Consider the following 25,738-nt stretch of genomic DNA (forward strand, 5'->3'; position numbering starts at 1 on the left):
TGTCGAGGGGGGTGCTTGGGTCTTGTAGGAAAAATGTGTGTGTATGAAAAAAAGAGAGAGAGAGAGAGTATGTGCATAGATCTCTGCTCCACAATAGGAAATGCTTTATTAGCTGGGAGTGGTGGAGAAAAGCCAAGCAGGAAGAGGCAGTAATAAGAAACATTTTTAACTTCTCCCACATCCAGATCTTGCCAAACTGCTGCTTTCGGGCGAGAGGCTAAGAGAGGGGCTGGAAATAAGATCTCGTCTTCTATTCCCCCCCCCACCCGACACACCCTCCCTCTTGTGCCTGCTTTTCAACACACCACCTCCCTGAGACAAACTTTAGCCAGATTGAGCTTTGAGCTGAATCAGGGGGAAATCTTCTTTTTCAGTTGGAAAATAGCGAAATGGAGAGGAAGATCCGAAAGGAGGTCTGTGACCCCCTCTCAGGTTAGGCGCAATCAAAGAAAAACTGGGATTTGCCCAGGGCAGAGAAATTAAACACACCTTTTCAAAAGGCACTTCAGGTTTTGATACTGGAGGAAAACCTCACATCACATCGGAGGAAGAGTTCATCACAGCCTGCCAGAAGCAGGAAAGCAGCAGGATACAGGACGTAGTCAAGCTCTGCTCTCCTCACAATTCAAAATCTTCCGGGTAAGTTGCAATCGGTGTTTCTTTTTTCTGACTTTTCTGTTTTTTTTCTTTTCAAAATTTAAACGCTCCCATCTCCCTAAGACTGACTCTTTCAGCATCAGGTCTTCTACAGGGGCGGGGGGGGGGGGGTGTCAGAATAGGAGAAGCAGCCTAGCAGGCTGGAGTTTCCCAGGGAGGTTGTCAGATAATCAGTCACAAACTAAATTAGTTGGTTTACTTTTGCCCCTTTTTCTGAATGACTGGCCATTTCTTTCTTGCTGAGTTCAGCACGAAGAATGGTTCCCCTTCTTAAATTCAGACAACAGTAATGTCAAATCTCCAAAGAGAGCATGAGGCTACTCCCACTCTAGCTTAAAATTCAAAGTCCATCTTCCAAAGAGGACTTGAATTCCCCAAAGGAAGGTCATCCAAATCTGTGGAAAGGCTGTCAGGCCATCAGCAGTTAAAACTGAGCAAGGTAGCCTTGTAGAATATTTGTATAAAGACTACATCTTGGGCGATGGCTGATTCATTTTTTAAGGGATTTAGGAGGGATCCATCTTGGGTTGTAATAGCCCCAAAGAGCAGCACCATGATGTACTAAGAAGCAAAACTCAGTCACTACGAGCTGTCTCCTTAAATATTCCAAATATAGATGACAGTTTTTGCAGGGCCAATTCCAAAGAAATATGGTATCAATCTCTGCAATGGTAAGCTAGCTCCAGCAGCAATAAATGTAGACTCTTCCATTCCTTTCCCAAAATACGATTTTTAAAAAATTATTAAATTTATATGCCACTCATCTCGCTGTCTAAAGAGACTCTGGGCGACATACATAAATTAATACCAATTTAGCAGGCAACTGTAGAAACCAAACAATGCCCTCCCATCACCACAAACACACCTCATCTACCAATATGTATCTGTTGGATTTGCATTTATTACTAAGGGACTGGTTCTGATTAGTTTTTAGGTGGGATACTTCCTGGGACTTAATCCAGATTGAGAAATTGGAAAAAAAAAAAACAGCCAGGTACAAGAGAAGGGAAAATATTTCTATCCCATTGTACCTGGAAAATGCTGTCACAAGTCAGAACTGACTTAAGTCTTCTGTCCTTTTTTGTGGAGACTCTGGCTTTTATTCCATCAGACAGTTGTAAGATGTTAAGGTAGTTGGCCAGAAAGGAATAGAGAACCAGCACAAGAAAGAAATAGTTAAACCTCGTTTGTGGCGAAGAGAAGGTTTCAGAGAGAAAGCAGTACTTTTCTCTCTGGGCTGGAGAAAGGTTAGGCCTTCCTCCCTGCCTAACCACTCCACAAATCAGGCCCTTCCTTGCTAAATTGCTAAATTCAGATCTGCTCTGAGATTGTTGAATATTACAGATGCTGCCTCTGTAAAATAAAACAAAGCAATTAAAATAATTAATTTGCTGCCATTCACAAAAAGATCACATTTCTAGATCCAGAGGTATAATTAATGTCAATGTGGAAATATTTACAATATAGATAGCAGGTTGAGCTGAAACAGAGATGGCCTAGTCAGTTTTTTCTTCAATAATAAAATACAGTATGTTGCTATTTAAATTACAGCCACTATGAATATCCACCTATTCATGTACACATGTGTATGTACGTATGTATGTATGTATGTATGTATGTATGTATGTATGTATGTATCTGTGTTCTATATCATGTTTTGTTCTCTTCTTTTAGTGATCCTTCAGCAGCCAGTTTAATTAAGATTTGTTGCCTGGACAGATTAGAGCAGTGTTTTTCAACCTTGGCAATGTGAAAATGTATGGACTTCAAACTAGCTAGTGAATTCTGGGAGATGAAATCCACACATCTTCAAGTTGCCAAGATTGGGAAACACTGTGTTAGGGAATACAGAGCAGTCATAAACAAACTTTGCACTTTGTTTGCATAATGCCTTTTTAACTGCTTGTGTTTTCTGTTACTGGCTTGTATTTACTATGTAAAAATGGGATGTCTGTCTAATGCAGCAAGAAAGAAGAATAAACACAAATCAGTAATATTAAAGATATTTGGAACAGTCATAGGTTCTATAGCTGGCTATTCTATAGGCCCAGAATATATCTGTGTATTCAACAGAGACCTCAGCACTAGGTCTTAGAGACAGGGGATGTTACCTATATAGGCATGTGTCATTTCTATATACAGTCAGGTCCAGAAATATTGGGACATCAACACAATTCTAACATCTTTGGCTCTATACACCACCACAATGGAGTTGGAATGAAACAAACACAATGTGCTTTAACTGCAGACTGTCAGCTTTAATTTGAGGGTATGTACATCCAACTCAGGTGAATGGTGTAGGATTTACAGCAGTTTGCATATGTGCCTCCCACTTGTTAAGGGACCAAAGGTAATGGGACAGAATAATAATCATAAATCAAACTTTCCCTTCTTAATACTTGGTTGCAAATCCTTTGCAGTCAATCACACCTGAAGTTCTGGAACGCATAGACATCACCAGACGCTGGGTTTCATCCCTGGTGATGCTCTGCCAGGCCTCTACTGCAACTGTCTTCAGTTCCTGCTTGTTCTTGGGGCATTTTCCCTTCAGTTTTGTCTTCAGCAAGTGAAATGCATGCTCAATGGGATTCAGGTCAGGTGATTGACTTGGCCATTGCATAACATTCCTCTTCTGTTCCTTCAAAAACTCTTTGGTTGCTTTTGCAGTATGCTTTGGGTCATTGTCCATCTGTACTGTGAAGCGCCGTCCAATGAGTTCTGCAGCATTTGGTTGAATGTGAGCAGATAATATTGCCCGAAATACTTCAGAATTCATCCTGCTGCTTTTGTCAGCAGTCACATCATCAATAAATTCAAGAGAACCAGTTCCATTGGCAGCCATACATGCCCACGCCATGACACCACCACCATGCTTCACTGATGAGGTGGTATGCTTAGGATCATGAGAAGTTCCTTTCCTTCTCCGTACTCTTCTCTTCCCATCACTCTGGTACAAGTTGATCTTGGTCTCATCTGGCCATAGGATCTTGTTCCAGAACTGTGAAGGCTTTGTTAGATGTTGTTTGGCAAACTCTAATCTGGCCTTCCTGTTTTTGAGGCTCACCAATGATTTACATCTTGTGGTGAACCCTCTGTATTCACTCTGGTGAAGTCTTCTCTTGATTGTTGACTTTGACACACATACACCTACCTCCTGGAGAGTGTTCTTGATCTGGCCAACTGTTGTGAAGGGTGTTTTCTTCACCAGGAAAAGAATTCTTTGGTCACTGTGGTCCACTGTGACTGTGGTCATCCACCACAGTTGTTTTCCGTGGTCTCCCAGGTCTTTTGGTGTTGCTGAGCTCACCGGTGCGTTCCTTCTTTTTGAGAATGTTCCAAACAGTTGTTTTGGCCACGCCTAATGTTCTTGCTATCTCTTTGATGGGTTTGTTTTGTTTCTTCAGCCTAATGATGGCTTGCTTCACTGATAGTGACAGCTCTTTGGATCTCATCTTGAGAGTTGACAGCAACAGATTCCAAATGCAAATAGCACACTTGAAATGAACTCTGGCCCTTTCATCTGCACATTGTAATTGGGGTAATGAGGGTATATCACACACCTGGCCATGGAACAGCTAAGAAGCCAATTGTCCCATTACCTTTGGTCCCTTAACAAGTGGGGGGCACATATGCAAACTGCTGTAAATCCTACACCATTCACCTGAGTTGGATGTACATACCCTCAAATTAAAGCTGACAATCTGCAGTTAAAGCACATTGTGTTTGTTTCATTCCAACTCCATTGTGGTGATGTATAGAGCCAAAGATGTTAGAATTGTGTCGATGTCCCAATATTTCTGGACCTGACTTTAAGGAAGATACATACACAACATTCTACTATATTTCTATATAGTAAATGCAAGTCAGTAACAGAAAACCACAAGCAGTTAGAAAGGGCACTATTCAAACGAAGTGCATACTTTGTCGATGGCTGCGCTATATTCTGTAATCCAATGTTTCCCAATCTTCCCAACATTATCCTAAAGTCTAGACTGAGGGACCATCCCAGGGGTGAAATGCTCCCGGTTCGGACTGGCTCGGGTGAGTAGGTAGCAATGGCGGCAGGCAGTTCGGAGAACTGGTAGCAAAAATCCCTGCCCCCGCCCCCCATGCCCAGCTGAGCCCCACGATCATCAGAGCCTTTTTTTCCTTTTAAATGGCTCTGACCAGCCAAGCTCTGACGATCCCAGCTGAGTTGCCTGCTAATCAGGCAACTCAGCTTGGGTCTCCAGAGCCATGTAAAAGAAAAAAAGTTTATTTTTTTCTCCCCCCCCCCCCATTCTCCCAGCCTCCAGTTTGCTTACCTTAGCTGCTGATTGCATGACGATCACAATCCATGCATCAGCAAGCAACTGAATCTCCCTGCCTGCTATCAAGCTCATCAGTGAGCAGCTCTTTCTGCCTTTGTCTTTTGTCTTTTGTTTTTTATTAAATTTATATACCGCCCTACTCCCGAAGGACTTAGGGCGGTGAACAGGCACAAAATAAAATACATAAATACAAAAGTTAAAAGATATAATTAAAACCAGATTAAATAATTTAGCCCAAGACAATTAAAAATCCCAAAATTTAAAACAAATTAAAATTTCGATGTAAAAGAATTTTAAAACAGGGGAGAAAATTAGGCCAGGTCGGCTTGCTGGAATAGGAGAATCTTAAAAGCACGACGGAAAGTGCGTAGATTCGGGATCCTCCGTATCTCTGGGGGGGAGCTCGTTCCAGATAGTGGGTGCCCCCACAGAGAAGGCCCTCCCCTTGGGGGCCACCAGTTGACATTGTTTAGCTGACGGCACCCGGAGGAGCCCCTCTCTATGAGAGCGTACCGGCCAGTGGGAGACTGCTTGTGGTAGTAGGCGGTCCCGTAAATAACAAGGTCCTAAGCCATGGAGCGCTCTAAAGGTGGTAACCAGAACCTTGAACCTTGAAGGTGGTAACCAGAACCTTGAAGCGCACCTGAAAGACCACCGGGAGCAAGTGCAGCTCGCGCAGGAGAGGTGTCACACGGGAGTGTGTGACACCTCTCCTGCAGGCAGGTGTGACACCTCACCTGCCTCCCTGCCTTCCTGTCTAGACTTGTGGACTTCAACTCCCAGCAAAGCTGGCTGAGGAATTCTGGGAGTTGAAATCCACAAGTCTTAAAGTTGCCAAGGTTGGAGACCCCTTTTCTATTGGGTAAGTTTTTTTCCCCTGGGAGCTTTAAAAAAAATAGTTAATTGGGGGGTTTTTTAGTTGTTCTTTTTTTAGACCTAGCCATTTAAAGTTTAGGAAGTTTTAAATTTAGCTGCTTTTATATAAAAATAAAAATAAAATAAAATAAAATAATATTTATGCAGCTTTAGTGTGTTTCTGTAGTGTTTCACTCTAACTACACAAACACACAAAATCTCACAAAGCTGTATGTGGAATTTTGTGTGTGTAAAGTGTGAAAGTTGGTTTTTGGGGCTTTTTGTGGCTGTGTGAAGTTCCTGCTTGTTGCAGGGGCCATTTTGGGTCTAGCACAGCTGCTTTTACATTGTGGGTGAGCCAGTTGTGTTGTGTTGTATTTTGTAGGTTAAAAAAGGGCAAAGAAGTGACATTGACTTGGCCACGCCCACCCAGTCACCTTACCACCAAGCCCCGCCCACTAATTAAGCCACGCCTACAGAACCGGTAGCAAAAAAATTTAGATTTCACCCCTGGACCATCCCCAGAAAAACCAGGAATTTGTGACTTTTTACTCCTGACATTTCTGAAAATGGATTTTTCTGTGGAAGGTCTTTCATCCTCTGTTTTCTAGGTAAGTCTGCTTAGATGGGGATATGGCAGCAAGGGAACTGTTCTGATCCAGTAGACTTAACAATGACACGGCCTTGCAATTAACCATCATTTTATTTTCCTCAATACAAGGATACTGTCAGATACTGTGCAAATGGCAGCATGGTGGCTTCCTCTCTGCTTTGTTAACTCAGCACATCCAAATCAAAGAATGGCAAAAAAAAGATCAAATCAAGTGCTGGTGTTCCTCTCGGGGCAATTGGTTCAGAGCACAAAGTGTTGCATTTGGCCCTGATTATTCTGAAGAGGGCGATGTCTGAATTATGATAACTCATGGTTCTAATAAATCTACATACATCTGGAGATAGGGAGGGAATGCATTTACATAAACACTTTCAAGTTTAACTGCCCAGAGTCACTGTTACAGCATATAACGGTAGCATATAAATTTAATAAATAAGTACATAACCTCAGTAGAATTCTCCCAGTAGTCATACATATTTTAACCAAGGCTAACCAGAAAATATTTGGGCTTTAAGGGAAAAAATCAGAGTAGATTCCCACAAGACTGAAATCTACCCATGCTTGGAAGCATATAATTTTGATAATCCACTCTACAGCAGGGGTGTCAAACTCGATTTCATTGAGGGCCGCATTGGGGTTGTTTTTGACCTCGAGGGCTGAGGGTGGGCATGGCCAGCTTGACGTCACTAGTGTCAGGGGCGTCTGTGGTAGCCCGAGTGCTCTGCCAAGCAAAAATGGGCTCCTGAGCTCCATTTTCGCTGGCAGAGGCACCGCGGGCTGGTCCTTCACTGTTTCCAGGGTGGCCAGAAATAATGCCCATCTTCCCCCAAACAATTTTTAGCAGAAGAATTCATGTAATTTTTTACACATAGAGAAAAAAAAAATACAATGTGTTTGTTGTTGGAAAGTGGTACGTTTGAAAAGGATTTGGGGCTTCATCAGATCACAAGGGAAGTCTTTTCTACTTGCACCTAATCACACCATAAACATACCCTGACAACATATTTTTTCTGCAGCATCTCCAAAATATTGCCTTCATGTCATTTCCAGTCCATGAATAAAGTTAGATACTTAGATTTAGATACCACGTGCAATTGTCCTTGGTTGTAGGGATGTCTGTTTTCTTTATTCTGGCATCATATATAGGCAGCCTCAAAAAGTGTAAATCTTATTAGGCTTGCTGTCAGATCTGCCGTAGCTTAAACCTCTAAATAGAAACAATTCTTGGCTCCATTTGTTGAGAAAGGAACAGTTTATTAGCATCAAGTGTATTGCAATAGTGCAAAACCAGAACTGAGAATTGCACGCCAAAATCCCTAAATTCTACTTTTCTATCTCTTAACTCATTGCCCACTCCAGTGTAACCAATCCATCAGGCAAGATGTTTTCCTAACTGTACCAGTTAAAGCATAAGTTTGGTATGCAGGCTCCCAATTGCCTTGGAGGCATATCAAGAAATTCTAGTGACCAGGAAGAAATATAAGCTGGGGAGGCAGCAAATTTCACATTGGTGTGTGTGTATATTTTGCTGACTCAAGGACGAGTAGAAAGCAATTCAGCTCAGCAGTAGTAAAAAAGGCTCAAAGCATTATGAATCAGCAATTCAAAGGTTACTGAAGTTCTAAACTCTTTGAAGAGAAGTGTATCACCCAGTTCTGCTTTGGTGAGACTTCTGGGGAAATTCTCTGCTGTCTCATGTTTCTGAGGATCTGCCTGTGAAGACAATTCAAAACTTTCCACTGGTGAAAAGTGCTGCTATCCAGATTTAGTAGGAGCTAGAGCTGAGCTGCATAATCAGCGGCTCCAGGACCTTGAAAACTTTAGGTACAGTTTCAAGTCCCCTTCAGAATTAGCTACCACCTCAATTCTTAATGTGTTAGAAAAATAAAATTAATAATTGAAAAGTAATTATAAATTTAATTAATTTAGTGTAATTTTAACTGAAGCAAATTGATTCAACTGTAGGTGTTGTTCTAGGCATTTAAATAAATGCAGCGAAAGCTCGATAGAATAAAATAAATAAAGCAACAATTAGCAGTTTGATATTGATGAATAAGGACAAATCTATCTCAGCATTAATTGTGACAATAACATCTCTCTACAATGCATATGAAGACAGAATAACAGAACAACAAAGTTGGACGGGACCTTGGAGGTCTTTTAGTCCAAACCCCTGCTCAGGCAGGAAATCTTATACCATTACATACAAAAGGTTACAATGATGATGTAAGATGATGGCTGATCTTTCCAGAGAAACATAGTTGTGAGCTACCAATAGAGCTCTCCTCCGTAAATTTAATTACTTTTTTTAAAGTCATCTGTGCTGTCAGCTATTGCCAGATCTTGCAGCACTGAATTCCCAAACTTATTAATAGAGAGAAAATGATATAGAGCCTGAGCTTAGGAACCTTCTGATCATATTACCAAGTGCTTTACCATCTAACATCAATGGCAGTTCAATTTGTAACTAGGACTCATAGTTAACTGTCTTCTAAATTTAAGCTTCTAAACTATTTTGGAATTGATGTTTTTTTTAAAAAATAACATTGTTTTTTTTCTCATTTTTTCAGTGACCCATGTAATGACAAAATGGACAGTGTTTGTTTTAATGTACATAGTTCAGAACAGTTTGTCTTCAATTTTTAAGTGTCTCTCTGTGTGTGCACTCAGATAGATAGATAATATACACATACACACACATACATAAATATGTATGTATTATGTATATCTTTTAGAATTATGTATATTAGGCAATCTTGTCAAAAGTATATATGGGAATGTTCAGCCTGTTAAGGGTTTCATCCCTTTCTTTTGAACCTTTTAGAACAGGGGTGGCAAACTTGATTTCATTGAGGGCCGCACCAGGGTTGTGTTTGGCCTGGGGGGGGGGGGCATGGCCACCGTGGGCATAGCCATTGTGGGCGTGGCCAGCTCAACATCACTCCAGGCAGGGCTGGGTGGGATCCACTTTTGCTAGTAGTTTGTTTTGCTAGCACTCTGCCAGTGAAAATGGAGCTCAGGGGGCCCCACGCGACCCTCCGGGCTCCATTTTTGGCTGTGACAGCCTCCTGCAGCACTCTGCCAGCAAAAAGGATCCAGCTTGCGGTTCTTGAGTTTGATGCCCCTGTTTTAGAAGAATCCAGCTGGAGGTGGCAGAGCTCTTTTTAATTAGATTAAATATTAGCTAATGCCTTGAACTTTTTTTCCCCCAGTGGCACCATCCCCTTTTTAAATATAACCTTAACAGTCCACACAATAATTGCATGCAACCTTAAGTCCCCAAAATATTGCTTGTCTTCAGATTAAACTATAATAGAGATGTTGTCAGTGCTGTGAAACTATTAAAGACTGGTGGAATTACAAGAATGATGGGGTGCCCTCTTTAAGCATGAATCTGGCCTTTAGTTAGGCTTTCTTCCTTTCATTACTGTCATGGAACGGAAGTATGACACTGCCTGGGCATCACAACTGTGAGAATTTCTCCAGTTCTCCACTTTGAAAGTTGACCAAAAGTCACTTCTGCACACAAAGACACATGGCTATTATTGTTAGAAGAGGAACCAAGTCACAGCTGTTTATTATAACGTTAAAAAGGAGAACCAGCAAATTATTTTGAGGTTTTGAGACCCACACAATTCTGTTCTGCATTTAGAGAGGATTTTTCAGGGATTCAAAGGACTTCTCAGTAAGCTCTCAATCTTTATGATGATTGGATAAAGTACGCTTATGTTTTTACAGACTAAGATGAGGGGTGTGTTGATAATATGGCATGTTGAGCGGCCTCACATCACGTGCCATACATGAATAAACTATAATTAGCTGAATTCATACAACAAAAAAAGCAATATGCCATGGCTTGCAAACCACAATGGCTAAATTCACACATTATGCTAAGCAAAAACAAAACAGTCCTTATCCCACCACTGTTTAGGGCAGTGGTGGGATTCAAATAATTTAACAGTTTAATTTAATCAGTAGAGCAGTTCTCTGCCCTACTGATTTCTTCCAACAACCAATTCATCAAACTGCTCAGAAAGTTAACAACTGGTTCTCCCGAAGTGGTGCGGACTAGCTGAATCCCACGACTGGTTTTGGGTTACCATGAAGCCAGCCACTGTGCCTCATATGTTACATGAATCTGATACTTAAGTCATACTGTTAATTGCTATTAAACACTAGTGTTAAAACAATAAAGAGTAGTGATAGAGGGGGGGAAACAGAAGTCAACAGAATATCTAAATCCATATTGCATTTAAATTTAACAATTTTAATTTAGAACTTCTTCAGTGTTACCCTGGGATGTCATCTTCCTTAGTTGATAGATTATCATCTATGTCTGGAAGAGTTTTCAGCAGCAGAGTCCCAGCTTAAACCGCAAATATCTCCACTTAAATGGATCTAGTATTGGATAAAGGGAAGAACCCAGCTAAATAGGTTCCTATATTGACTTGGCTTTTGTCAACTTCCTATACGTTTATCATATAAAAAAAAAGAAATGATGACTCTTCAAATTAGAGCCAAGTAAATTGGCACGTACAAAATGTGGTTTGATTGATTCTGTGCAGAAACCTAGCTGTGGTTGAGGAAGCTGTGTGATTATTTAATCGTGGAACAATCTCAAAGTCCTCATCCACATTTAGTACTTCACCATTCCAGCAGTTTCACACATGTGAAATGTGTCTCTGGTGCAACTTGAAAATAATCACATTAGCATTCTGAGCACTGATGAAGCTTGGAGCATAAATTCCAGGTCTCAATCTACTCTGAGTTCCTTAAGGAGATAAATTGTAGAAAACATCTCAGATATAAAAATATGTGAAAAGACTTATTTGATTCATTCATTCATTCATTCATTCATTCATTCATTTATATTTCCTATTTCTTAACTGCCTATCTCCCTCAGAGATTTTGTTCAGCGTCCACTTTCTCGTATCCCTCCGAAAAATCCATAGGACTGAATCTGTGTTGATCCCAAAAACTGACATTCAAGAGATGTGTTTCTTCTGAATCTAGGAATTGTTCAAGTGGCATTTAATCACTGGAAAAGAGGGGGGAATGAAAGTAAGTTTATCTTTGTATATGCTGATTTACACCTATCTTTCTCTCTCTCTCTCTCTTTGTCTCTTAAATGAAAATGGACTAAAATCCTGGTTTTAAATGCATGAAAAATTGAGGAGACACTGTTTTTAAGCCTTTAGACATTTATTTCTGAGTGATTCCGTTCTGAGGTGAAATGCCATGGGTTTCCATGAATGCCATCTGGAATGCTTATCCTGAGTAGAAACACATATTATAAATGAAATAAATAATTTGTTAATGTTTCTAGATGAGATGAGTGGCAAGCAAGTCAATCAATCAATAAATCAATTGCTAGATCCAAGAAACTGAAAAGCTTATAAATCATAACCAAAACAATATAATGCATTTATCTTAATAGATATCAAGAGTTATTACATTACCTGCATTCTTATCTAGATTTCCTGGCACTGTAACCCCCAGATGTTCTCTGAAGCCATCCCAGTAGATAAGGGACAGAAGGTTCATCCAGCTAAAATTAATTCTGGAAGCTGCAATCATGTTGAGATTATGAAAATCTCATGAATCATTGGGCTATAAAGATTTAAAGGGTTCCAGATTCATTTGATTTTACAGTTTCATTGAAGTTCTAGAACCATTTCTCTGTGCTTATAAATTGTAGAACAATATATATGTTTAAAGATGTTTAGATCAGACTTTGACTCAATGTTAGAGTGCACTCCATAGTGCCGAGTTCCAAATATTATTTATCCTCAAGCATTGTGATTTGTAAGTTTCATCCATAGCTTCTTTGGTTTTCACAGAAGATAAAACAGTATCTATCCCGCCCCCCAATGTTTTTATGTTTTTTTTTTCTCTCTACTCTTGGCAAGATGTAATTGCCCAATTTTTGGAACAGAATTATAAAAGGGTTTGATTGTATGATTCCCAAGTCTCCTCTTAAGAGAAGACACAGAAGATAGTTGACATGAGAAGGCGCCTCTTTGGCGTATCCTCTGGGGAGTCCAATGTAGACGATGTCTATGAGAATTAGAACTCAAGCCAGTTGTGAAAGGAAGAGGTCACTGAATTTTGCACAGAAGGCAGAGGAGTCTGGGAACAGCTGGAGGAAAAGTAGAACTCAAATGTTGAAGCTGAGGAGCTGGCCAAGAGGAAGAAAGAGAGAACAGAGGAGGACCAAATACGGGGGAGGGGGGGAGAAACATGGGAACCAGACAGACCTCTCCTGTCATCTAAAATATTGGCCCTAAGATGAATATGTCCAGAGAGAGAGGGTGTGCCACAATCTGAGTATAATCAGACACACAAACAAAGTTCCCTTTGGAAAATAGGAACAGTCAAAGAACACTTCTGACAAATTCTTTCACTTCAGAGCAATCATTGGCGAGATGCACTAAGCCGTAATAAAGTTTGTTTGGCTGTGGCTTAGCCTGAAATGCAAATTCATTCCTCGCCATTCATAAATCATACAATAATTGACAGTTTATCATGTGTTCAACACACATTTGGTGTGTTCCAAATCAACAGCGGCTTAATATCATTGTGGATCCGTCATATAAACCATGGCTTGGATAAATGCAGAGGTACTATTAAATACTCATTAAGGTCTGCAAGGAAAATGAATTGGTGACAGAGAAGAGAAAGAAGCACCTGCATTAGATTTACTGGGACATTTTATGCGGGACTTCGATAACGTTCTTTTCTGAGCTCAGTGTTTATAGGCCAATATTGTTTGAAAGTTGTGCCTGTGTTTTTCTTTCATCAGCAGGAACAAAGCCAGCTGTTTTTTTGTGAGGTAGTTTGTTGCCCTGTGTGGCGGCCTCATGGCTGGAGCCACACTGGTTATGTCTTCCTCCGATAGATCTTTACAGGCTTATAGATCTCTCTGTATATGTCTCCGTTTCTCCCCCATCAACAGCAGAATCTAAACAATCTTGATTCCTGTCCAGCCTGCAACGCCCAGACCACAGGCTGGAATTTTTGAATGGCAGGAAACCGAGACATAGTTTGTTTGTTGTGTTAGGAATCTGTGGGTGAAACAGAACAAAATGAGTCCTGGACTTTCAGGACCCGCATTTTTTCTGCATTTACAAAGAGGAAGGTTGCACGAGTTGGAAGCAGATTGGGCTGGGTCACGACTCTGCTAGATTTAGTTTGGCAGGAGTTTTTCTTTCACAAGGAAGTGAACAAATAAGTAACCCCCTGCCCTCAGAAGGGGGGAAAAATCCATTTTGCTCCTATCTTCTCAGTGGAACAGCTGGAACATTTTTGGATTCTCGCAAAGAGTATTTTTATATCCTTGATGAGGTTGCTGCAAAACCCCCAAGTCTCTCTCTCAAATCAACAGTTGACCTCAGTTCATGAAGATACAAGAGCAAAGCTGGAAAAAAGCCAGAAATGCAGCAAAAAAAAAAAAATCCGTCACCATCACAGTAGTGTAGGGAAACCCAGGATCTTTTGAGGCCAGAGTCTACCCTAAATAGCTTTTTGTCTTTTGGATGGGCAGGAAGAGTTGAGAACAGAAATATAAAAACTTTAGGTTCACAATGAACTGGATGTGCAATGGGGCCCTGCACATTACCTCTTTCGTGTCGTATTATTAAGGGTTATTAAGATTATCGACAGCTTTCTAGTGCATTTATTTGCAGATGACACTAAGCTGGCAGGAATAGCTAACACCCCAGAAGAAAAACTCAGGATTCAAAAAAATCTTGACAGACATGAACAATGGACCCTATCCAACAACATGAAATTTAATGTGGAAAAAAGCAAGGTTTTACACTTAGGCAGGAAAAACCAAAGGTACAAGTACAGATTAGGCGAAACCTGGCTCAAAAACAGTAACTGTAAGAGGGACCTTGGAGCCCTAGTGGACAATCACTTAAACATGAGCCAGCAGTGTGTGGCAGCAGCCAAAAAAGCTGATACAATCCTTCCTTGTATAAACAGAGGCATAGAATCAAAATCACGTGAAGTATTAATATTGCTTTATAAATCCTTAGTAAGACCACACCTGGAATACTGCATCCAGTTTTGGTCACCACACTACAAAAAAGATGTTGAGACTTTGGAAAAAGTGCAAAGAAGAGCAACTAGGATGATTAAGGGCCTGGAGACAAAAATATGCATAACAGTTGCAGGAATTACATCTGTACAGCCTAGAGAAAAGAAGGACTAGGGGTGACATGATAGCAATATTCCAGTATTTGAGTGGATGCCACAAAAAAGAGGGGGACAACTTATTTTTGAAAGCACCAGAAGTCAAGACAAGAAACAAAGGATGGAAACTAATCAAAGAGAAAAGCAACCTGGAATTAAGGAGAAACTTCCTAACAGGAGGACAATTAACCAGTGGAACAGTTTGTCATCAGAAGTTGTGGGTGCTTCATCACTGCAGGTTTTTAAGACTGGACATCCACCTGTCTGAGATGATATAGGGCAGTGATGGTGAACCTTTTCGGCATCGAGTGCCCAAACTGGAATGTGCACGCCAGGGGTGGGTTCTATTTACTTTTACTACTGGTTTTCAGCAGAACCGCATGCATGCATGCACTCACTTCGCTCGTGCAGAAGCATTTTGATGACATCAGGGTCGGTGGGCGGAGCCTCCTGCCAGTTTTACTACGGGTTCTATAGAACCGGTGCAAACCAGGGGCAACCCATCACTGGTGCGCACATGTGTGTGCATGTGCATGCACCGGAGTGCCGGAAACCCAAAAACCAGCTAGCAGGTGTGCATGCATGCGCCATCCAGCTGGTCTTCAAGTTTCTGGCATGCGCATGCATGCCAGACAGCTGGCTTTCACACACGCTGGAGCACCAGAACCCAAAGACCAGCTGGATGGCACTTGCATGCCTGTTTTGGGGGCATGTTTTGGGGCGTTTTCAGCCAATTTTTCAGGCTGTTTTTCAGGCCATTTTCAGGCTGTTTTTCAGGCCATTTTTGGCTTGAAAAATGGACAAAAATGGCCCCCAAAAGGCCTGCTTTTTGGCTGTTTTCAGGCCCGCAAAGACCAGCTGGCCAGCGCACATGCGTGCCGGAAACCAGAAGACCAGGTGGCAACATCACATGTGCCCACAGAGAGGGCTGTGTGTGCCACTTCTGGCACATGTGCCATAGGTTTGCTATCATGAGTGTAAGGTTTCCTGCTTGAACAGGGGGTTGGACTAGAATACCTCCAAGATCCCTTCCAACTCTATTCTGATTCAATAGAAATTGAAATGCTATTGCTGTTGCTGTGGCTGTTGCGATACACAAAGATAGGAGAGGGCTAGAAATTCACTCTTAATTTGAATAGCCCAATGGTCAGGATAAAGACTGACCATGAACATTTCCATAGAGATAATTATCCTAAGATGATTTCAGCAACTGTGTCTTCCCAGTTCATTTGTTTCCTTGGCAGAGTTCCCAGCTCTACAGTATCTTTTCCCTCTTATTTTATTTGATGTTTTTTCTTTCTTTCCCTCAGATGGATGACCATACTCTGTACATTTATCCTTCGTTTAAAAAAAAAGGATATGCGTGTAGAAATAGGCACAAGACATATTTTAATAGGACAAGTTTTATTACAGTGTGTGTTTGGAAAGTGCTTATTAGTAATTCATTTTGTTTTTTTCATTCTGCAGAGAAAATGCTTTCTCAAGAAGCTATCGCTGGCCTTTTTTCAATAATTCTGTGTCTTGCAGGAAACATCTCACTCACAGCTGGTAAGAAATATTCGAAGAATAGAGAGGCTTCTCTGGAATTGTGTTGTTTAGATGAATTACGAAGTTTAGAGAAAAATATTGATGTCGAGCTCCATTGTCATTCACAAATTTTGTTCATTTTATGTGGTAACTCTTCATTTGCTTCAGTATATTTTATTGAATCAGCTTTATTCATTGTATTAAGACTATGGCTTACAAACCACAGTGGCTTGATTCATAAATCCTTTTAAACCAAAACCAAGCAAACCACATTAAGGTTAGTGTCATATGTGAATTCTTATTGTCTGAAGGTCTCCTGTTGTAGAGGGAATAGAGAGTGGCCTTGAAGGACAGTGGGGAGATCTGTTATCAAGGCAAAAATCAGACAAGCCTGTTTTGAGCACATTCCAAGAAAAAAAATTAAGAAAATGCCTCAGACAAGCCCTTCCCTAATTCACATGAAGATAAAATGTGGGAAGCACATTCATACATACAAAATTCTGTTACTATGACTGTTCTAATTAAAATATTTATCAGAACACCACAAATACAGATGGCATTTGTTTCTTAATGTGGTCTACTTTATAGGGCGGACATCTATTCCTTCAAAAACTCCTACCCCTTCTTCCTTTCTGCCCAGTACACGTGTAACACCTTGCAAGCACAACTATTTTAGTTTTATCAGATCTCTCAAAAAAAATCTCAACTTTTTCACTGAAATTGATGGAATCTCTTCCCAGGACTTTAACGGCAACTTAATTGGTGACTTCCAGTGAGCCATATTCACATACTTTTATGAGCATTCCTAACATTATAATCTTCATTTTCACCACTTCTGTGATTTTCCTTTCCACAAAAGAATCTCTCTGTGCAGTGTTTCCTTGTTTACTCCTTCCTTGGCATAGTGTCCCGTTTCCTCTGCTGTTTTCCGCAGGGTTGACGTTTGGAACATACAGCTTTGTAGTTTTGTGAAATGCCGTACACGTAGATGTGGCTGTCTAACTCTAGCATTAGAGAGCACTGATTAATTTGTGGATAATTATGCCCAGTTTCAGAAGATAAAAAGGGAAAGAAGGGAAAGAATTCAACTTACAGTATCACACTGCCCCAGCATACAGCTGAGAAAGCTGGAGGATCACTATGAAAAGCTTAAACATTGACACCCAGAAGCTAAATGTGGCTCTTTCTTAATGAGATGCCTTATGTGCTTCAAGGGAAATAAAACTTCCAGAAGGATCTTTGAAGAAACCAATGTTAAAATGTATTTTGTGTCTGAAGAAATGGGGGGGGGGAGTGGAGAAACGGACACAGATCTTACAGTTTTATCATCTGGGCCAAGCTAGCATCTACCAAAATGAGAAACAATGGCCCTGTTGTTTTATTCTCCCAGTACTGAATACCTCACTTTTAATGCTAGTGATTGATAGTATTTTCCAGAGTTGTCCAACCATCATTGTACAAAATAACAATAACAATGTTGGCTTTACAGTACTTCAGCAATAGTTGGGTTGATCATAGGAAGATGCTGGAAGCCACTTTTGTGGAAGTGACTCGGGACTGATTTTTGTATGCTTTTGATGGTTACACCAGAACACTTCATTAGATGCCAGTAGAATGCTTACTAAGAATAATAGGCAGGGCAGACGGATTAGATTAGAACCGTCACTGTTTTCTCCTCTTCCTTATCAATAGTTTGGTGGAAAAGCATCAAAGCATGTCAGCTGGGAACAATTCTCCACCAGCTTCTTTCTGATAACAATTTGAGCAACAAAACCCAAGCAGAGGATCTGGGGACAGAGTGAGAGAGAGTTTAAACTGTTACTCTGCTTCTTATTCACTCCTGCAATTTGGATCCAGACAGCATGGGTGTACTTGGTCTTCACAAGAGGGAAAAAAACATGTTTTTTTTTTAAAAAAAATCTGAAATTACCATTATGTGAAAGGCCTTTCCTAGCCAAGTACAGGGACTGATTCTTTTCTTAGGAATGGAGACCAGGCGGGAATTCCAGTGACAAGTTCTGCAGAACACTTTGAAGTAGTGATTCAAGTGGTGGATATTCCCCATTGGTTTTTGCCTCTATTCTTGTATTGTGCTTTATCTTTTTTCTGGGATGCTCAAGGTAATATTGTCAGGTACCTAGAGAGCTCCCATCCATGGATCCAACCAAAGCTTGCTTCTTGTCTCCTCTATCGTTACTGCTTATGAAAGCATTTAATGTTAAATATTGGTTGGATCAAGTAGGCAACCTTTCTGGCACCACAGATGTCAAAGCAGAACTTCAGGAGACATCCAGTGTATTTATATGAGTGCGCGCATGGATACAGACACATATCCTCTTAGATGCATTTCTGTGCATAGACATATACTGCTCACTGCCAGCAGTTTGATTCTGACCAGTTCAAGGTTGTCTCAGCCTTCCAGTTTTCCGAGGCTGGTAAAATGAGGACCCAGATTGTTGCTCCAACTCTGGAAGTATTAAAGAAGAGATTTTCTTTTTTTTTTAATTTGATTTATATGCCGCCCTTCTCCGGAGACTCAGGGGGGCTTACAATGCGTTAAGCAATAGCCTTCATTCTTTTGTATATTTTATACAAAGTCAGCTTATTGCCCCCACAAACTGGGTCCTCAATTTACCTACCTTAGAAAGGATGGAAGGCTGAGTCAACCTTGAGCCTGGTGAGATTCGAACTTACAGTAATTGCAGACAGCTGGTGTTAATCACAATGCTATCAGTCTGCTGAGCCACCAGTAATTCCTGGTGGATTGGATAACCTGGTGGATTGGATAACCTTTTGTCTGAGGTGGGATAGGGTTTCCTGCCTAAGCAGGGGGTTGGACTAGAAGACCTCCATGGTCCTTTCTAACTCTGTTATTCTATTCTAAATATTGGAACAGTGCTATTTTATTGTGAGTGGACTAAGGAGAAATTTCCTAAGGGTGAGACCAATCAAATTGGCCACGCCCACCCAGTCACATGACCACTCAGCCCACCCCGCCAGTCATTAGGGCAGAGAATCGGTTGTTAAATTATTTGAATCCGACCATTGGCTAAACCATGTCTGTTTAATCATAATTTACTAAATTATGATTCATTAAAATAAATTATAAAATTAAATTATTAATAAAGAAGAAAGTTCGGTGTAGCGATTAAGGTTTAGGCCTAAAAACAAGAAGGCTGTGGGATCTAGGTAGGAAAAACTGGCTGAGTGATCTTGGGCCAGTCTAACTCACTTCACTTGGGTTCCTGTTGTGGGAAAAATAGAATGAGATATTGGTGTGTTCATCACCTTAGGTTGTAAAAGGTGGGATCCAAATCTTTAAAAAAATCTTTTAAAAAAAGGGGGGGTTCACCCAATATTTTTAACTAAAACCAAACAAATCTTAATTGTGTGACTCCAGCCACTAAATACCATACAGCCATTGTATCAGCTGACTTAGAAGGCATATAAACAAATAATATGATATCCATTCATATCTGTGAATTATATTTTCTTTTGTGTTACAGGTCAGCCGAACTGCGTCTGTATGCAATCGGTATGTTCAGAAAATTTCACATGCTCAGGAGATTGGTGTTTTGTAAGCAAACACTTGGAGAATGGGAAAACGATCGATAAGAAAGGCTGCCTGAAGGAAGCAAATGAATTTTGCTGGGGCTCTATCACAAAAACTTACGGCATAAAATGCTGCCAGGGCAACATGTGTAATTTCAATCTTTCCATCTGGCTAATAGGTATTTTTTTAAAAAAAATTTCCTTCTATAAAGACTATTCTCCCCTAGACGGGAACAAGATTGTGTGTATTTTGACTTTCCCCCTATAATAATATACACAATAGGTTGTAGTATTATACACACACGCACACAGACACGCAGCCAGCAGTTGTAATCTTTCCATTCTTGGACAAAATGAGGTGCCATACATTTTGTGAATGGATTAGCTGCTAATCGACCCTATTTAATGTTATAATTCTGCTTTCTTTTTAAAATTGGATTGTTACTCACCATAGTTATCCCTTGATGATTTTGGTTTTATGCAGAAGTTAGGTTTCCAATAAGGTTAAGAGGTTGCTTTAGGTGCTAAGCTTTCCCGCTTTTTAGAATCATAGGACTAGAAGGCACCTCAGAGGTCTTCTAGTCCCTGCCCAAGGCAGGACACTTGACACCACCGCAGACAAATGGCTGTCCAATCTTTTCTTGAAAACCTCCAGTGATGGAGCACCTACAACTCTAGGAGGCGGCTCTTCCACTGATTACTTGTTCTCACTGTCAGGAATTTTCTCCTTAGTTCTAGGTTAGATCTCTCTTTAACCAGCTTCCATCCAATGTTTCTTGTCCTACACTCAACTGCTTTGGAGAATAAGTTGTCCTCATTCCTCTTCTCTCTGGCAGCCCTTCAAGTACTGGAAGACAGCTAACATGTCGCCTTCTCTTTGTTAGACTAGACATACCTAGTTCCCTTAATTGTGCATCATTTTAATTATCTCTAAACACCATATTAATGTTATTTCTTGTTAATTATATCATCAGAGGAAATGAAAATCCAAAGACTATATGGCTTTCTGAGTTATAGAGTGAAGACATTCCGATGACTCTTTCCAGAGAGATATTTCCATTTGTTTAGAATAACTGGGAAGCTATACATGGTTAATCTATATAGGACCCATTGCAGGGGTGAAATCCAGCAGGTTCTGACAGGTTCTGGAGAACCGGTAGTGGAAATTTTGAGTAGTTCCAAGAACCGATAGCTGAAATTTTGAGTAGTTCAGAGAACCGGCAAATACCACCTCTGGCTGGCCCCAGAGTGGGATGGGAATATAGATATTGCAATATCCTTCCCCAAGGGGTGGGGAGGGAATGGGGATTTTGCAGTATCCTTCCCCTGCCACGCCCACCAAGCCATACCACGCCCACCAAGCTATGCCAACAGAACCGGTAGTAAAAAAGTTTGGATTTCACCTCTGACCCATTGCCATCAGAAAAGCAGTAGTAACCAATTTTAACTCTGGGATTTGATTATTGGACTTGTTTATGGCTATAGAAGTACCAAGTATTATGGCTGATTCTAACTCAAAGGGTCACTGTATTTTACATTTGCATTGCACCGAAAAAAAGTCAGGAATTACTTTTTTCTGCAGCTTTTTTTTTTTCTTTCTTGTCAGCATTCCCCAATTTTGCTTTTTCCCTGTCCTTTCCTTCTTTTCCCTTTAATTTCTTTATTACTATTATTATTACTATTATTATTATTATTATTATTATTTGTACATTTTTGTATATTTTGTATATTTTTTTGAAATTTAATAAAGTTTTATAAAAAAAGAAAAGAAAAGCCGTAGTAACTAAATGGATTCTTCTTCCAATCAGATGAAGGTCTGCCTGAAGAGGGCCCATCTTTGAAGAACCTTCTCCTGATGATCCTGGTTCCGTTGTTTGCTATTTTAATTCTCATTATATTAATTGGTCTCTTTGTCTGGAAGTGGGCCCAAAGCCGACGGAGACATATGCCATTTGGGTCTAATGAACTAGGCGACGTGGATTTTATGCTGAAGAACTCTCTGGCTGGGGACAGCACCTTAGAAGTAAGTCTGCATTAGGAACGGCATTCAATGCCACTATGGTTAGTTGCTCACCTTATTCTAAGCCTGGGGTCAGCAACCTGCAGCTCTGGAGCCGCATGTGGCTCTTTCACCCCTCTGCTGTGGCTCCCTGTCACTCAAAATATGCATCACAACCACCAATGTGCGACAACCACCGGCCCGCCATTTATTGAGCTTTTCAACCCCCGGTAGGCCAACCATGGATAAATCCAAGAAAAGAAAACAGAATGTTTAATTCAATTACATAGGCTAGTTTTGTGGCCGCTCAAAAAATATTCAGGCACGGGAAGGGTTTTGTGGCTCCTGGTGTTTTCTTTTCTGTGGTAAACGGGTTCAAATGGCTCTTTGAGTGTTTAAGGTTGCAGACCCCTGCTCTAAGCCAACATTGTTTTAATGGTGACAAGTTAGGTTCAAATACCATGACCTGCACTTATATTGGTTGCCTTTGGCTTTTTTTTATCTTATTGCTGTTGAATATTTTCCACTCTAAATTGTTCACCTTTCTTTACTTTGTTGATTGCCTCTCCATTGGAATGAATATATTTGGCTGTAATTACATGTTCCCTGCTATTGTTAGTGCTTCTGCCTTCTCCCATTGGAAGGATCCTAGAGATCCACTAAAGCTTCTTTCAAAGTAACTTCGGTATGAACTATGGAGGATAAGTTTTCGGAGATGGGAAGCCAGAGAAGCTAAATCAAGCTAAACCAAAATGACAAAAGTGCATTAGAATAATTTCTGCCTGGTGTTAGATCTTGATTTTTTTATTCTTTCCAACCCAACTGAATATTGGAAAGGGATTACAGGTACAACAGTTCATTTAGTAACCGTTCAAAGTTACAACGGCATTGAATAAAGTGATTTATGACCGTTTTTCACACTTAGGACCATTGTAAGCATCCCCAAGGTCACATGATCAAAATTCGTACCCTTGGCAACTGGTTCATATTTATGACGGTTGCAGTATCCTGGGTCATGTCATCCCCTTTTGCAACCTTTTGACAAGCAAAGTCAATGGGGAAGCCAGATTCACTTAACAACTATGTCACTAATTTAACAGTTGCAGAAAAAAAGTTCCCACTGCATTCCTGTGATGGAAGCAATTGTCACATAATGCTGCCAATCCCTCCTTCTTTCGTGGGCATGTAGTGCAGAGTGCAATTTACTAAGGAGTTGGAAATTCCAGAAGCAGGCTTGGCATGCTTATTACACTCACCAAAATATACCTCTCCATCAATTCCTCTAAGATTCTTCACATGTTTGATTTGTATTCAGGTCTTGCTGAATGATGACTGCACTACTGGAAGTGGCTCTGGGCTGCCCTTTCTAGTCCAAAGAACTGTGGCTCGGCAGATCACCTTGGTTGAATGCGTTGGTAAGCCAAGGAGAGAAAGAAACATCTGAATTGTCACCGGCGGAGAACTGCTGAACTGGTTGGAAACAAGAATATACATTCCAATTCTCTGATAAAATATACAGATTTGAGCCATCACTTTATTCATGAGGCATATCTGGGTCTGGCTTGCACTTTCAGAACACTTCCACACAGCACTCTTTCTACGCACAATCCCTATAAAGTGTTTTGAGCCTTCAGACTAGATTCTGAAGCAATAGCAACAGCACTTAAGACTTATATACTGCTTCACAGTGTTTTACAGCCCTCTCTAAGTGGTATACAGAGTCAGCATGTTGCCTCCAACAATTTGGGTCCCCATTTTACCAACCTCAGAAGTATGGAAGGCTGAGTCAACCTTGAGCCGCTCAGAATCGAACTCCTGAGGTGAACAGTGAGTTAGTCTGCAGTAGTGCATTCTAACCACTGCATCACCACAGCTCTTGATCTCTGAGAGACCCCACCCTCAATTTGCAAAAAAAGAAAAATTCAATATTGTTAGTACCCCAACCACATTTTAGTGCATGTTGTATAATTCTGAATAATAATAATAATAATAATAATAATAATACCACCACCACCACCATTGGCACTGACAAAATCATCTTCAGCCAGTTGCAAAAGGCTGCTTTACCTGGAACAGCTTACAAAATCATGCAACAAAACCTTTAATATTATTAAACAACAACATCTGCCTATCCTAGGTCATTTGGAGAACTTCATAGGCAAATAAAAATGTCAAATCCAGTCTAAGCATCTGGCCAGCTGCGTAACCAGCCACAGTAACCCATATTTGTAATGGGGTGAATCTGCTCGGCTACCTCCTCATCTCTGAGGATTCCTCCTCAGAAGTCTCACTTAGAGCTGTGAAGGTGGCGTGACATCACTATATTAATTTCGTAACCAGAAATTAATTTGCTTTTCCCAAAGCTTCTAATCTTGGTTGTAGGTTGCCCTGAAGGTTGCTGGCATGAGGGAGAAGACAGACAGCCTTGAAGCAGGCCAATTTCCCCCGTAAACAGAAATATCATTTTTCTTCCAGACAGGATTATCCCACTATAAAACAGAAATTTATTAGCTCACTTGCTGAATATAGAACACATCATGAGAGGTGCAAAACAGATTCTGTTGTCGAGCAAAGTAATAGCCTGTCTTCTTTTATGTGCAAGGATTATTTGCGCATGGACAAATTCAAACCCCGGATAGTCTTCCTGCTGCCTGAAGTATTCAGGTCCATTAACAGATGCTCCACCTAAACATGTTAATGTTTATCACTCAGTTCTGAGCCATTTCATTAAACATGTTTCTTTCTGTTATCTGCAAGCCAACCTAAAATGGAGCTCAAGCTTGCACTTGGGCTGATCTGCCTTAACTCTGAGATACTGAGAAGAAAATTCTTAACTTAATGGATTAACATTAGGCAAGGAAAGAGCTTTTTGTCATCTGTTAATTTTTCCATGGAAGTATCTCTTATTGCCAGTTTGCCACTAGCAAAATGTTTTGGAATATTTGACTTTGAGTTCTGCTAGCAATCATCCTCTGAACGTTTAAAAGTAATATTTAGATTCTGAGTGGGTTGTATATTTATCCATAGCAGTTTTGAATAATAGGCTATAAGAGCCAACTATTCATCAATAACTATTTGTGATTAAATTGATCAAATGATTTTTCACTGTTGTCAATTCCTGCAGCTGCTCTGGCCAAAAAAATAAAAATAAAAAATGAGGCAGGTATGTTAGACATTTAAATGCTAGGATTACATCTCACATGAATGTGAAATATCAGTCATTTCAGGCAAGAAGTCATTCGTGAAGGCAAGTGAAAGGGTTTGAAAATTATGTTCCTCTCCCCCACAATAGGCAAAGGACGCTATGGGGAAGTGTGGCGTGGTACTTGGCATGGGGAGAACGTGGCGGTCAAGATTTTCTCTTCCCGTGATGAGCAGTCATGGTTCCGTGAGACTGAGATTTACAACACGGTGCTGCTAAGGCATGACAACATCTTAGGTGAGTGGAAACAGTGCAGAAATCCAGCAGTTGTATCAGTCCCAAGAAGTCTTAGGCAAGCAAACGGAGGAAGCACATTTTAAGACCCATGAAGCTAAGTACACTTCCTAAATTTGCACAAGGTTTTTAAAGAGCTGAAAAAGCTCAGAGATTTAAAAATTCTCATTTATCCGTACACATAACATAACATAATCTATAGATACTTTGATAGCTTCTTTGGCTGCTTTGGCAATGTACACTGAGCTTTACCCTCCTTCCCTGCCCACAGGATTCATTGCGTCAGATATGACATCACGGAATTCAAGTACTCAGCTCTGGCTAATCACCCACTACCATGAGCATGGCTCCCTCTATGATTACTTGCAATGCACAGTGTTGGACGTGGAGACCTGCTTGCGTCTGGCCACCTCGATCATCTGTGGGCTCGTTCACCTGCATGTCGAGATCTTTGGCACCCAGGGCAAGCCAGCCATTGCTCATCGGGATCTGAAAAGCAGGAATATCTTGGTCAAGAACAATAAGCAGTGCTGCATTGCTGATTTAGGTGAGTGGATTTTAGAGCAAATGTTTTTGGCAAAGCAGAGGTGCTG

At 40.6% G+C, this 25,738-nt stretch overlaps 1 protein-coding gene across 1 annotated transcript in view; it reads left to right on the plus strand.

Annotated features, from left to right (window-relative positions):
- Positions 1–328: 328 nt before the first annotated feature.
- The window catches only part of ACVRL1 (activin A receptor like type 1), a 48,791-nt gene continuing 23,381 nt past the window's right edge, over positions 329–25,738 (plus strand). The window contains exons 1-7 of the mRNA XM_070934857.1: positions 329–639; positions 16,099–16,179; positions 19,665–19,889; positions 21,519–21,733; positions 23,025–23,124; positions 25,002–25,148; positions 25,417–25,692. Of these exons, the coding sequence (XP_070790958.1) occupies positions 16,104–16,179; positions 19,665–19,889; positions 21,519–21,733; positions 23,025–23,124; positions 25,002–25,148; positions 25,417–25,692 (1,039 nt within the window). The 5' untranslated portion in view covers positions 329–639; positions 16,099–16,103. The remainder of the gene's footprint in view (positions 640–16,098; positions 16,180–19,664; positions 19,890–21,518; positions 21,734–23,024; positions 23,125–25,001; positions 25,149–25,416; positions 25,693–25,738) is intronic.

The sequence above is a fragment of the Pituophis catenifer genome, unplaced genomic scaffold (genome assembly GCF_029215685.1).
Source record: "Pituophis catenifer annectens isolate HBS135680 unplaced genomic scaffold, rPitCat1.0.hap2 SCAF_2, whole genome shotgun sequence".
In the NCBI taxonomy this organism is placed as follows: Eukaryota; Metazoa; Chordata; class Lepidosauria; order Squamata; family Colubridae; genus Pituophis; species Pituophis catenifer.